The 13,476-nt window shown below is 36.4% G+C and overlaps 1 protein-coding gene across 4 annotated transcripts; it reads left to right on the forward strand.

Moving 5' to 3' along the window:
* Window positions 1–355: 355 nt before the first annotated feature.
* Window positions 356–10,540, forward strand: ppp1r12b (protein phosphatase 1, regulatory subunit 12B). 4 transcript variants are annotated; one of them, XM_086293335.1, is made up of 8 exons: window positions 373–478; window positions 2,965–3,140; window positions 7,070–7,086; window positions 7,260–7,398; window positions 8,111–8,212; window positions 8,398–8,448; window positions 8,528–8,578; window positions 10,124–10,540. In XM_086293335.1, the coding sequence occupies exons 2-8, from the start codon at window positions 3,039–3,041 to the stop codon at window positions 10,208–10,210; spliced, it is 549 nt and encodes a 182-aa protein (XP_086149461.1). In that variant the 5' UTR covers window positions 373–478; window positions 2,965–3,038; the 3' UTR covers window positions 10,211–10,540. The 4 variants fall into 4 exon arrangements, with proteins under 4 accessions (XP_086149458.1, XP_086149459.1, XP_086149461.1 ...); XM_086293332.1 differs by lacking the exon at window positions 7,070–7,086 and having other exon boundaries at window positions 356–478; XM_086293334.1 differs by lacking the exon at window positions 373–478 and having other exon boundaries at window positions 2,805–3,140.
* Window positions 10,541–13,476: the final 2,936 nt, after the last annotated feature.

Here is a 13,476-nt window from a genome sequence, read left to right on the forward strand (position 1 = left end):
CACACGTCATATATACATGAGTTTAAAAACAAGGCACCAAGATATAAATAAAATAATGGAAGCATTGCAGTTTCACTTCATAGATAAACGTGTAACTGTTACGGCCCTAGCAAACTTGTTATGTGTTTTAGTGTGTCCCGTTTTCCTTCTCGCCTGACTTCGGCCGCCATCCAGTTCCCCCGAGTGGCCAGTGCACAGCTGGGTTCACTCAGCAATTAGCCACCCAACAGTAAAAGTTGTTGAAGAGCTGCTCACTGAGCAGCTTCAATGCTGTGGTGTGCTTGGGCGTCTGAGTCAGAACGCCAAGCCTGTAGAGGCCTAAGCTGCAGTGTTGCCAACTCCTCAGTAAGGAAAATCGCTATTGGTTGTCCTAAAAGTCGCTAAATGACGTGATCGCCTATTTTGCATAATTGATCATGCTAATCTAATTGCACCTATGTTGTTGGAGAGAGAAATAACATCGTGGAAGAGACATAAAGTGAGTAAAAAACGTCCTAAATGCATTTAGAGTTTATTTAGAACTACAAATTAAATTTATTTTAGCAATTATTGTTTTTTTTTAATGTTACAATTCCAACCCTGCTCCTTTACCCGGGCTTGGACCGGCAAAAGTGACCCGAAAAAGGCACTCTGGTGGAGTTACTTTGTGTGTGTGTGTTTGTGTGTGTTTGTGTGTGTTTGTGTGTGTTTGTGTGTGTTTGTTTGTTTATAAGTAGTTTTAAACCTTGTGATCCACAAAACAGCATAAGAGTAAAAGAAGAACTGACTGCGTTACAGCACCCGCTGCTTGTCGAGAGTAAAAGCGATGCGCGCTTTCACGTATTTTTTTTAGCGACTTTCTTTAGAAAAAAAAGTCGCTAAGGGGTCTGAAAACTCACTAAATATAGCGACAAAGTCGCTAAATTGGCAACACTGCTAAGCTGAGGTGTGTCTTGACAGTATTTGGGTCTTCAAGCTACTAGACGGTAGCTAGAGCCTGTTTACAGGAGCAGTGTTTTTCTTTGCTTTGCAGTGTCCGTTCTTTTCAGCACATTTTAGTTTGTTGATACCTAATGACGGTTTGATGAAGCCCTGTGAATGTGTCCAATCTTGATGTTTCCATGTGCTTTTTATAATGTCTTTACTTATATTACTAAATAGACTTTAGTGAACAGGATTTACAAAGGGGTTATATTTCTGCTATCCTCTTGGTCCGATTTCTCTTTAAAAAAAATAAATTTTTAATGTCAATTAGACTTTTTAACTGGATAAATAAAGGATACATAAATGTCAGGTTCCCATATTGTGGGTTCTACCTTATGACAAGAATGTCATGTTTGTGGCTCAAGATGACTTGATATCATTCGTGAGGGATGCATTTAACATATGTTTCACATATTATAGGCCAACAAGTCAGTTATAGCAATTTAAAAACGGGAAATCACTTTACACAGTTCTCTCAGTGTCAAGTTCTTTTGTGAAAGGTACTGTTTTCTGCCAGCAGGTGGTGCCTGGTTACTGCCATATGATGATGAAGCATACTGAATAAAGGGGATATGGAGAAAACAAAACCTTTGTAACTAGTGGATATGTGCCGTTAATCTTTATTTATTCTTTTATTTTTGTAGCCAGTTTACAAGTTACTGTTAAATGTAACCTCAGATACCTCAGATTTCTCATGTTAAGTGGACTACTGTCATCTTTCCTTGGTCTTTGAACTGAAACTGATTAAAAGGCCACAGCAAGCCCTTTTTAAGTGAGTGACTGACTCCTACATTGTTAGGATGTTGCACTTTATGTAAACTGTACTGTCTCGCTGTTGTCCAACATGAAATAAATAGAATAATCCAGAATTCTTCTTTAGTTGCAGTTACATCATGTACGATGTGCTCCCATCAGCATTCCTGTAAAAATTTAAATTTGTAGAATTATTAGATTTTTAATGTGATTAGAGTACATGGAGATGATGTGTACACTGAGGCTGAAAAAAGAAATAAAACCAAGCCCTAGTTTGGTATGACTAAGATTCCTAAAACTTTCACCTCTCATAATGCTAAGAAATTACTCAGAATCAGATATTTTTGCTAAAAAAAAAAAGTGTGTCTTTACCACTGGCACAAATTTACAGCAGTGCATTATTTGGTAATAACTTGCAGAAAATGTACCCTTTTTAGATAAATGAATGCCAAAAAACTGCCTTTGAGCTGGTTACACTGCATTGCAACTAATGTAACCACAGACACATGCAACTTGGAGCTCGGTCAAAAGATTAACCTTTAACGACAGAATATACTGTAAGACATAGTATACACATGTCTCCATGGCCAAGCACCCTATATGTTTTTATTATTACTTTTCCTTCCTTTACTACTGTACATTCAGATGTGTCTTCCGCTAGTTATTTAAACTGGTAGGTTTTCATTTATTTATTTATTTATTTATTTATTTTAATGTAAAAACCTTGGTTCCCTTTTGCTTAAAGGACTCTATAGTAAATCACATTTTAATTCACAAGGAAAAAAATACTTCTTTGCCTTGAAATAAGTTACAACATCACATTTACAGAATTTACATTGCATCAAAGTTACACCATAATATACAAAACAAGCTTTTCTTTAAAAAAGAGAATAATGTATATTCATTTTAAAATACTATTAATTTGACTTTTTATTGTATTTGTAATTTTTACTCTGGTTTGTTAATTCCTTTACACAATGTTGCTATAAATCCTTGTGTGTACACACACACACACACACACGCATGCACACGCACACACATTGCAGCCCGCCTACTCCCCTCTCCCACCACTTCGCCCCACTATCTCACACTTGTGCAATTGTTTCACTCTCTTCTGATATGCAATGTCTCACTATCACGTGAAGAAGACGCTTGGATTGTCCTTTAACCAAAGAAAAAACAAATCTGATTTTAATCTTACTGGATAAAAAAAATACATATCTCTCTACTTCTCTTTCGTTTAAGAAGAACATTAAAAAAAAATTGGACATACTTCTGACGACAATACTGCTGCATGCAGTGGTTCCAGCTGCCCAGGAGCGATGTCATCTCTACCCTCTCACAACAAAGATCCGTCACGCATCAGAAAGCAGTTCTCTGACTCTTGTCCAGTTTCTTCTGTTGCCACTACTAAGAGCCTGCGGGTAAGGCCTGATTGTCTTTAATCTTTTAAGTGTTTGTTTAGTGGCAGGAAATGCCATAAAAGGAAAACATTAACTTTGAGGTTCGGTCGTTGTCGAAGAAATGTGTTGAAAACAAGCCACAGAGGTATTTCTGAGCATTAGAACACACATAACTCATCACTGCCTTCAATCCAATTCTATTTTTTTTTTTTTTTGGTCTGTTTTGTTTTTTGGACATAATTGTGTGGCATTAGCTAATCATTTTGTATGATTTATGCAGTACAATTAGGAAAAATTAGGGAAGTAGAATTTCTCAAAATATGCTAGACTTCATGTGTCTTCAACTGTTTCTGCAACATGATTACAATGTTTTATTTTGGTAGTCCAGTTTGACATTCTATAACTGCAGAGGAGATTTTGTGGTAATTTAGTCCAATACAGCCCAAAGTGTTATATTTACCCAATAATGTGCTATTTTTACATTCTAAATAAATCGTGTGTTTTCCTTTAAGTTCGAATAGCTTATCTTTGGGATTACTTATTTTATTGCATTCTAGGGTCTGTGGAGTTAGATTATTAGATACTTGTAATAAACCATGTGGAGAATGTGCAGTTTTATATTGTTCATTACTGTATATGGGGATAGTTCAAATGACCATAGTAACACATAAACTGATAAATAAAGCTACACGTTGATGTTCGTGAGCAAGGGAGCAGAAAACTTGAAGGAAATGTTGTAATGAGCAGTTAGTCTTATCTGTTTATGCAAACCAAGAACCTCTTGAGAAAAATATATGGTGTGACGCAGAGAAAAGTTTGTGAGAGAAAGGGCAACAGGAAGAAAGGAGGAGGCAAGAGAAAAATAGAGAGAAAGAGAGAGCAGGGGGGATGAAAGACAGGATGAAGAGGAACAGAAGGAAAGAGGGACAGAGTGCTTGGAGGACTGACTTGTGGGAACCCAGTATTTATGGATGTTTATCTCTCTGCTAGTCCTAAGGGAAGCTCATATTTTCCATTTGGGAATAGCTGGTCATTAGACAAAAAGTCCCTCACAGAATCTGGGAAGGCTGGAGGACAGATTTCAGATGGAGTCAGTCCTTCATGAGACAAAGACACAAACTTTTTGATCAGCATCTGTTTCTGTGCGATACTGCTTAATATAAATCCGAGCTTTTTCCAGGTCTGAATACAGTATATTGTTCATTGTCATTTACATAGCATGGCAGGGTTTGCAGACATGACTGGATGTCATCTCTTTAAAGGTCCCATAAATGTCTGAAGTGAAGCGTATCACTGTGTTTACACAATGTGCCTTCAACTTAAAACCCTGTCTCTTCTTTAGAGAATTTAGCTTACTTTATCAGTTTCACATGACATGTAGCCCTCAGGCAAAGGATACATATCTGCTTTTTGGCTGAAGTTTATACTACAGTCTCTACCAAAGGTCTCTGAAAGAATAAAGATGCAGTGTAAACTGTAACTGTGTGGACTGTCTTATATTAACAAGTCAATTCTCTGTTTGAATTTTCTAAAAGACAAAATGCAGAAGTACAGGCAAAAAGCAAGATCATTACTTTTACAAGCTTTAAACAAACGTATTGTTTGCACTAAAAGAGTTACAGTAAGAGCTTTTCTTATGATGAATAAACAGAAAGCACACTTGAGGATTAAAAGGTGGGTTTAGAAAAGAAACGTGGCGAAGCTATTTTTGTCTACTGGAGGCTGTATTTTGCTTTCTTGCCTTTTAATCTATCACACAAAAGTGGGCAGCCATGCTAGTATCTTTACAAGGCTGTATTTAGGAACAGCGGTGCTTTCAGCTAAATGCTAATGTCACCACAGGACTTGGGCATATATTTTCTTTTGCTCTCTAAGGTTAGGATGTTTGTCCCATAACGTTTGCTAATCAAATGATAAAATCTTACCAGATTATTGCAGACAAATTTTTGAAGTATAACAATAACAAGTATCCAAGAAGTCCTCCAAGCACATAATAGTGTTGCTAATTTGTTCCTACTAATTTTAATAAAGAAATTCTTTATATGGATATCCATAATCTGTAGGCAAGGGACATAATGTTTGGTAGTGACAATGTTTCTGTTTATAGGCTGCTTGTAGTCTGAGTGCTATTGACCGATGATTTAGCAGGTTTGGGTGCATGCAAGTAAGCAGTCAGCATGGAGAGCAAAAGAAACAGCATTTGCAAACACATCCAACTGTTGAAACGAAGACTCCAGTCTGACCTTTTTCTAAAATGACTGTTTAGTTTTGCCTTGGCTCTCTGTTTATTTTTCATTTCCTCTTGCTATTTGGTTGAATTCAGACACAGAAACTAGTTGGTTAGCATTAGATAACAAGAGCAATCTGAGTTAAAATACACAAAAAAGCAGTAAACACATGTTAAAAAACAGCTTTATTTCCTATACTGGTGCTGAGTTACACTCACAGATTGTAAATAAAGCTGGATATAGCCACTGTGACATCATCTATAACTGGTCCTGCAGTGAAACTTCTAGCTGAGCATGTTTGCCACTGCTAGCTGTTTTGAAACCAAATTTCATGAGTGACATTAAACTGAAGGCACTTGTAGGAAATGGAAATGGAGTGGAACTCATGTGATGTTTTATAGTCTTACTGACCACTCAAAGTGCTTTGGACTACAAGGTACGAGCTTCGAGCATATATAATCTAAGTACTTTATCTACCTCATGTTTATGGCCAATTTAAAATGACCAGATAAACCACAAATACAAATCTTGAGAGAAAGCCCAAGTGTCAGTACAAAAACACATGCAGGCACGGGGAGAACATAACAACATGCTCCCCAGAGAAAGACCTACCTTATCAGACAAGATATGCCTATTCTAAACAATTCTCTATTTGAGCCTTAATTTTTGCAGTAATGGTAAACATATTTCAAGCAAGTGCTAGAGACTATTCAGGGGGCAGAAGAGTGTTTGTTGAGCTCATGGATCAGAGGAGCCAGTGGATGTTTTCTATAGAGTCTGACTTCTATTTGCATCATAGGCACTGCCAGTTGCTGGCCACGGAAGAATAGAGGCTCAAGGGACTTTTACAATGGCTATAGTCTTCAGAAAAGAAAGCTAAGTCCATTGTTTAGATACAGTCTATAGTTTCACTACAGTTGAATGTGGCAGCACAAGTGTACATCTTATTGTTGCTAGTGGTCTTAACTTTAAAATTTCAAATCACAAAAGGAAACAAACTTTAAAAAAATATGCTATGGCCTTCCCAGTCACTGGATCTCAACTGTCAACTCAGCAGAACTGGTGTGGAAGACTTTGTACCATATATATAGTCCTTATATTTCATACTTTATTATATTTACTAACCTTATAAGTTGATGTATTATCCTATATTTTGTCATCTCCTGAGGAAATTATTTCCTAATTTAGAGTTAAGCAGTAGTCGGTGCAGTAGTTATTACCTTTTTTGGATGTGTTTTAGCTATCTGTGCTTGTCAGTTTATTTAAGGAATCATTTCCTCTCCCCCCTTTAACTTGGCTGAGAATTTCAGACTGCCATAAACCTTTTTTTCCCCACTAAAAGTCCATTTCAAGATAATTCTTGAACAAGTAATTTTCCAGAAACCCAGACATGCAATTGCATGAATATTGATAATATAGTCTGTATCTATTTTTGTTGACATTGTGCCTGTAATAAAACATGCTCTGAGTCCAAATTACCTTTATTTTAGTGTAACAGTCTTATGCAGAAGAAAATGTTTGTGCATTTGCTGGAAAATGGGGTTGAAATAGTTCCTTATGCAATGTAAGGGGTTAAGCACAGCTGATATCTTGGTTAAGAGAATCAGGAATGTTTATAAAAGTGATTAGTGTGGTTGTCATACTGTATTTTTTTATTTATTTATTTATTTTAAACTTTGGTCAGATTGCACCCCTTTCTAAAACATTTTCTTCTCATTTCAGCATGAGAGGCTCTCTAGGTAAGGTTCTTCTAATTTGATTTACACCATCAGTAAGAAAGGCATTACCACGTATTACCAGAATGACAACAAAAACAGGAATCTATCCATTACTGACAGGAGTATATCCATTCAATTGGGCAAAGAGTGTGCTAAATCTGAATTAATAGTTAATACATCTCCTGTGTCTTCAGATTGGGATCATCTGGATCATCTGATGTCTCCAATGACACATCAACAAACCATGCTGAGTCCTACTTTTTACAAAGAGAGAACAGACTATCTGCAAGGAAAAAGGCACAAGAAGAGACAGCAAATAATGATTATAAAAAGGTATGTGATACACCTTAAATACAAATATACACGACTGTTATAGATTTGTAATATGTAGATTCTGAGTGCTACTTTTTGACAGTACTGTAGATGCGTATGTACTGTAATAAAAGAACAAAAATAAAAAGAGCACACAGAGATTCAGTGGGCTCAATAATTCGTAACATTTGGATTTAATGAAAATGATGAATAGAATGGGAGCTACTGCTGATAATAATCAAATCTAATTTCAAATAGAAATTAAGTATGTAAATTTAATACCACTGCACTTTTTTAATGTTGTCAGATGAGAAAAATAGTTTATTCATATGAAATTATATGAAAATGAATCAGAATCACGTATTCAGGGGGGCAGATACTACGATGCTAATGGGTTCTATGTCGCTTTATGAAAGTAATATGATCACCAAAGATAGCACAGCTTATCTTGACAAACACAAGTGCCATGAGTGATTCATCCAAAACTTGTTGAAGCATTTCCCTCACAGCCACTAATGTGAACATCATGGGAGGAAAAAAGTCTCCAAAGTCAATATGATTCATTATACATGTAACACATATACTAAACCTAATGGCAATCTAATGTCTGTCAAGATATTTTAAGGAAGAAATCTGACCCTGATGGCAATTGATGAAAACTGAAACTACCACAAAAATGTGTCCTGGTGGCAGTGTTTGGTGGTGGAAATCCTAACATGTGGGTATTTTGTAGATGTATGAAAAGGCACTGGCAACAAATCAAAGGCTCAAGTCCCGACTGGAAACAAGTAAACAGGAACTCACCATGATGCAAGACCAGCTGGAGAGAGCACAGGTACTCTAAGCAAGGCTGAAGTAATGATCCAGAAACACTACTGAGAAACAAATTAACCACTTGTTTGAAAAGGGCAACAGTCCATTTTTTTTACATAAATATGAGACATTGATAACAGAGACTCCATAATCAAGCTGTTTCCATAAATTGCAATCTTTTCTCATAGTAATCTCTCTTTGCTGCAGAAGGGGAGACAGGATGACTGTGGGGCCAATGTGCTAGAAGCAGAAAAAAAGGTATGGACTCAAGAGGAGAAGTGTTTTTTAAGCATTTTTACTCGTTTATTTTAATTACCTTTAATGATTATACTTAAAGGAAAGCTGGAGCCTTAAAAAGAGGATATCAGATATGGAAGAACAACTGAAGGTAAATGTTTTATAAATGCCTTAAAATTGAATTTGAACATTAAGTCTCTTTTGAGAATATACAGTAAGTGTTTGGTTGTAACTTGGTGCTGTGGTCTCAGCTGTTTTGTCTTCAGTGGTTTTAGCTGACATCATTTGTCACCATTATGCTCTGCTGGCTGTGCAATGTGTGAGCACTGCAGCGAGTGAGCAATCAGTATTCATGTGCAGCGTAAAGCCCACAAATGTCTGCTGTGTTCTGCACAAGTGAATGCAAACAAAAACCTCTTGTTGTCTGTGAATGAGAGACCTAAACAAAGATGCTGGTCTAAAAATATACCTTTACAACAGAGAAATTATTCAAAACTGGTCTAAAAGCATCTGTCTGTCAGTGTGTATGAACACATTATTGTATTTGTTTAATAAAGATCAGTCTGTCCTTTATTCTTTAGGCCAGTTTTCTTTCTGTACCAGTTACTAATAAGAGTAGAAACCAGAAACCTTCATAGAATGTAGATAAAAGATGGACATACCGTAGTCAGTATGATATCAGGTTTGGTTAGAAATAGGTTTAGAAGCCTCAGGCCATGGATCAGATTGAGAAACCAAGAAGCACTGAACACTTGTACAGTAGCAAACTATGAGTCACAAGGTAGGTCCTCTCTGCAGCATACCTGGTTTTTTCCATCCTATTTGACTTGAATGGGGTCCAGAATCTAAAAAGAGAACTTAAAAGTAGCGGCTAAGACCACAGGGGAGTGTTTACGCTGGCCATAGCTCAAAGGAGCCAAAAAACATTTTTTTCCCATAGATTACTATACAACTGAACATGCAGGAACCATCTCATGCTGGTGATAAGATAGACTGTAGGTTTAAGGCACTTTTGCATTGCTTTCACTTTTCAGACCCTGAAGCTACGTCCATCATTTATAAACACCAGCAAACTTGTATGAGTTTCACTTTAAGCAGGACCTTGTTACTGTCCACTTTGTGAGCAAGAATTTTTTTTTCTCTTAGAAGACACCGTTCTGTATCCCTGTGTTTCTCTCTCCTGTGTTATGCACAACTTTTTAAAAAGTGGTCTCTGCACAGATCAAGATTCATTGTATTTATTAATATTATATGTAAATGTTATGACAGTTACAGGGTGTTGTGGTCACTGTCGATCAAATCTAGTGAAACAAATTTTGTGCTCAAAGTAAATATTGTTTATAGCAAAAAAAATGTTTACTTGTGGTTTTGCAAGAATCCAAGGTTATGCCTTTGTTTTAAGAGGTAGATTAGCATGTGTTCTGCGGGTGGTCTGTTGTACTCTGAATCTGCTACCTCCCATTTGATGTGACCAAGGCTGAAAAGATTACTGACATGACCAGAAATAAAAACCAGTCCTTGGTGTGTAGCCCATGAAGACACTACCAAAATATGAACTTACTTTTAAACTACAAATTAAGAACAAGCAAATCCTTATACTAGCCACTGTAAGCAGAAATGCTCTACCTGGGACGAGTTGTAGGACTTTTTAGATACTCTGTCCACCCTTATGTTTTTATACTCTCTTTTCCCTCAGATTAAAGCAGAGCTTAAGATGGAAAACCAGAGACTAAAGGATGAGAATGGGGCTTTAATCCGTGTCATCACCAAACTCTCCAAGTGAGAAGGGAAGCAGACAGGAGGGAGGAAGAAGAAGAAAGGATTCAAGAAGTCATATTTTAATCTGTATCCTTTAAATTTCTGAAAGCATAAGTCCATCCTCTGAAAAGATATGTACATTGGTCAGCAGAATGTATTAAACTGAGCCCTTTCTACTGATTGTTTAGAAAGATGAAAGAGATGTTGATTTAATACTGATTTTCCATCCTCCTGTTCACATATAAGAAGACACATTTGTCCAACTGTAAATGCACAGTGCATCAATTTAAAATTTAAAATGTAAACTCACTAAATATTTCTAAATAAAGGCAAATGCCAGTTTACGTGTTTCTTATTACTGTCTTTACGTGAGTAAATTGTCCTCAAGTAAACAGTATATGAAATTTTGTTACTGAGTAGACACTTTCACAAAAATGGACAAAATATTGCAGGTATTTCCAAAGAAGCATTGCCATGGAAACAGCAATATTTGGCCTATTCCATATGCAGATCATGAAAATGGGCTCTGAACTATCAGGGACAGTGGGTGATGGATGAGAAACATTTTTTAGGAACGTAGGAGTGTCATCTCTGATTTAAGAGCTTTACCTTGACTGATGATATTGCAAGTAACACGATCTCTGGCTTACAAGTTTAAATAGAAAAAATGTTTAAAAAAATTATGTATTTATATATTTTTTCCCTATAAAAGTGTCAAAACAAATTTAGCTTTCTTGTAAAATATCGCCTCAATCTCATGCACTTATTAATCTGTCATATTAGCGTCAATTAAGTAGGAGTTGTGGTGATTTTGATCAAATCACATGGACTTTATCGCTAAATGGTGAATATGATATCCTTTATTTAAAGGCATAAAACTGTGTCTTACTTTTTTTTTTTTTTTTTAACGCTGGGCTGTCATCTGTGTCACACTCAGCTACTAAGCTGTTTCTTGGCATTTATTTTATGCATGCAACGCCACCCGCTGACCATAAATGGAAATGCATCCTCTACATACATTTACACAACACATGGGACAAAGTTACTTAAAATGCCTTTATTTCCTATTATTACATATGAACAACACAGAGATATGCTCTGATCACATCCTCATATTTTGGTTCCCTTGAGTACTTCAGTTCTACACAGAATGATGTATGAGTACAACTTTTTTGGTCTTTTTTGTTTGCTTTTCTGCTGGAAAAACATGGATTCTGTACAGAATTAAATCATGCAGTTCACAAAAAGGCACAACTATTGACACACCTCTACAACAAGACAAAACAAGAATGACGAACGACATTCAAGCATTTCCCTTGTCTATGTTGCTGGGTAAGTGAATATACAAGCGAGCTTGACTGTCTTTGGATGTTCTGTTATATGGCTATGTTGACTTAACAGGATTATGACTGTAAAGGAACCATTACCGAAGCAGCAGGTTGGCAGTATTGCATTTCGAATGTTGAATGTTGAATCTGCACTGTTTGGGTCTGCTCTGTGCCCAAGACAGCTTATGAGACCCAGGAAGACAGGGATTTTGTTGCCTGCATCGCAGAGAACATACCTAACATACCTTAACAGAAGACCATTTAACGAATGCCGGCTCTACACTCCTGTTGAAAATACATAAACTAGCACATGTAAAATACAAGTTCTATATCAAAGAGTAGAGGATGTGCTGACACACGGTGTACTAAAGGATGTAATGAGGTGCTTCTCCACAAAAAAGATATTGGAATTAGACATTAATCCTCTGTCTTCAGCTCATCTCCTCGAAACCAGAAACAGTCTTAATGTGAAAGAGAGTGCAGAGAGGATTAGGCGCGTTCATCTCCATGCACTCCATCTTATAAATAAGGCTTTATCTAAACGTAAATGATAATGACTCAAAAAGCAGAAAAATGAAGGCCCACATTGTAAATGATGTGGTAGACAGCGTCAGTATCTAAGAGCATGCACAAGCGACACAACACCAGCTCATCCTATTGTAATCCCTTAGTTAAAGTATATCAGTTCATACAGTGGCATTTGTAATGAAAAAAAAAATTGATTGCTTGATTATTAGATGGTAGCTACTTAAAAGAACAGCATCAATAATCTGGTATGCTGTAATAATATTTAATTACTTATGAAGCAAAGAAGACACTACTGAATAATGAATTTACAACTGAATTCAGTTTAATTTATCCTACAATTTAAATAAAAGCTAATTTTCTTGAAAAGCAAGAAGATGAGGAGGTACAATTTAATGACGTGTGACGAAAAAGGGGCTACAAGTCAGTTAGCTAATGTACGGCACTGACATTTGATTAACTAAGACTTGACACCCGTCTGGCAGGAGTACATGAAGGAAACACTTAGGTACACTGAGATAGAAAATTAAGGAGACAAGTATTCTCCTGTTTTGAAATATATACAATTAACTGATTATGTATTAATACACTCAGAAATGAACAATTATTACATGACTTGTAGCCTGAGGAAAAAAACACACTAGCATAGAGACATAAAAACAATGACGGAAAATCAGACGATCATGCAGTTTGATGAAAACGCAATGGATTTCCATGTGACACTAAAATCAGCTGTGTTTTTAACTGAGGCATTCATGGAGTCTGGTAAGCCAAACATGGATTGTTCAGACATACATTCAGCAGAAATTCATACACTTTGCAGTCAGTGCATCCTTTTTTTATACTCTGTTTTATTATAAAAATGACACAGAACACAAACACACATACACAATATAATTATGGTTCCTCTTTAAAACATGCCGCTATTTACATCATCTTGTAAATACATGCTGTAGCCTATTAACAAATTTTGCGGGATGCATATGTTAACAATTGTAAAGAAGTACTGTGGATGAACCTGTCAATGTGCCGCTGCTCACCATTAGATACTTCTGCTGGCGACGTGGATGCATACGAACGACTGCCTTAACATTTTCTTTTTTAAACAAACTGCCCCCTTATAAAAATGTCCTGAAAAATCTATGTTGACATTTAAAAGCACTAAATGTAGACACAAGTTTCTATGAGTTCATTTTTTCCAGTTTCTGAAATTCTGAGAAAATATTTTAATGTGTTGGCCTCCCAAGATCTGATTTTGGATTTTTTGATTTAAAGAAAGTAATTCACAAAACACCGATTCCCTGATTTTGTCTCACTTAGAATTCACTGATAACATCAATGTATCAACTCGGGTTGAGTGGATGAGTGGGCTGGAGCCAATCCCTGGAGATAATCCACAAGAGATGGGGTAAAACCCTGGACATGTGTCCAGTTCCAT

The sequence above is a fragment of the Aulonocara sp. 'chitande type north' Nkhata Bay genome, linkage group LG5 (assembly GCF_057382095.1).
Source record: "Aulonocara sp. 'chitande type north' Nkhata Bay isolate Kocher_YH1m ecotype deep benthic linkage group LG5, A_spYH_male_GT1.1, whole genome shotgun sequence".
Lineage (NCBI taxonomy): Eukaryota > Metazoa > Chordata > Actinopteri > Cichliformes > Cichlidae > Aulonocara > Aulonocara sp. 'chitande type north' Nkhata Bay.

Excerpts from the sequence above, each read along its gene's own strand:
- ppp1r12b (XM_086293332.1), top strand. The coding sequence starts at position 437 with ATGTTGTTGGAGAGAGAAATAACATCGTGGAAGAGACATAAA. Across the intron at positions 8,213-8,397 it reads ACCAGCTGGAGAGAGCACAG|AAGGGGAGACAGGATGACTG; the intron begins GTACTCTAAGCA and ends TCTTTGCTGCAG. Across the intron at positions 8,449-8,527 it reads TGCTAGAAGCAGAAAAAAAG|GAAAGCTGGAGCCTTAAAAA; the intron begins GTATGGACTCAA and ends TTATACTTAAAG.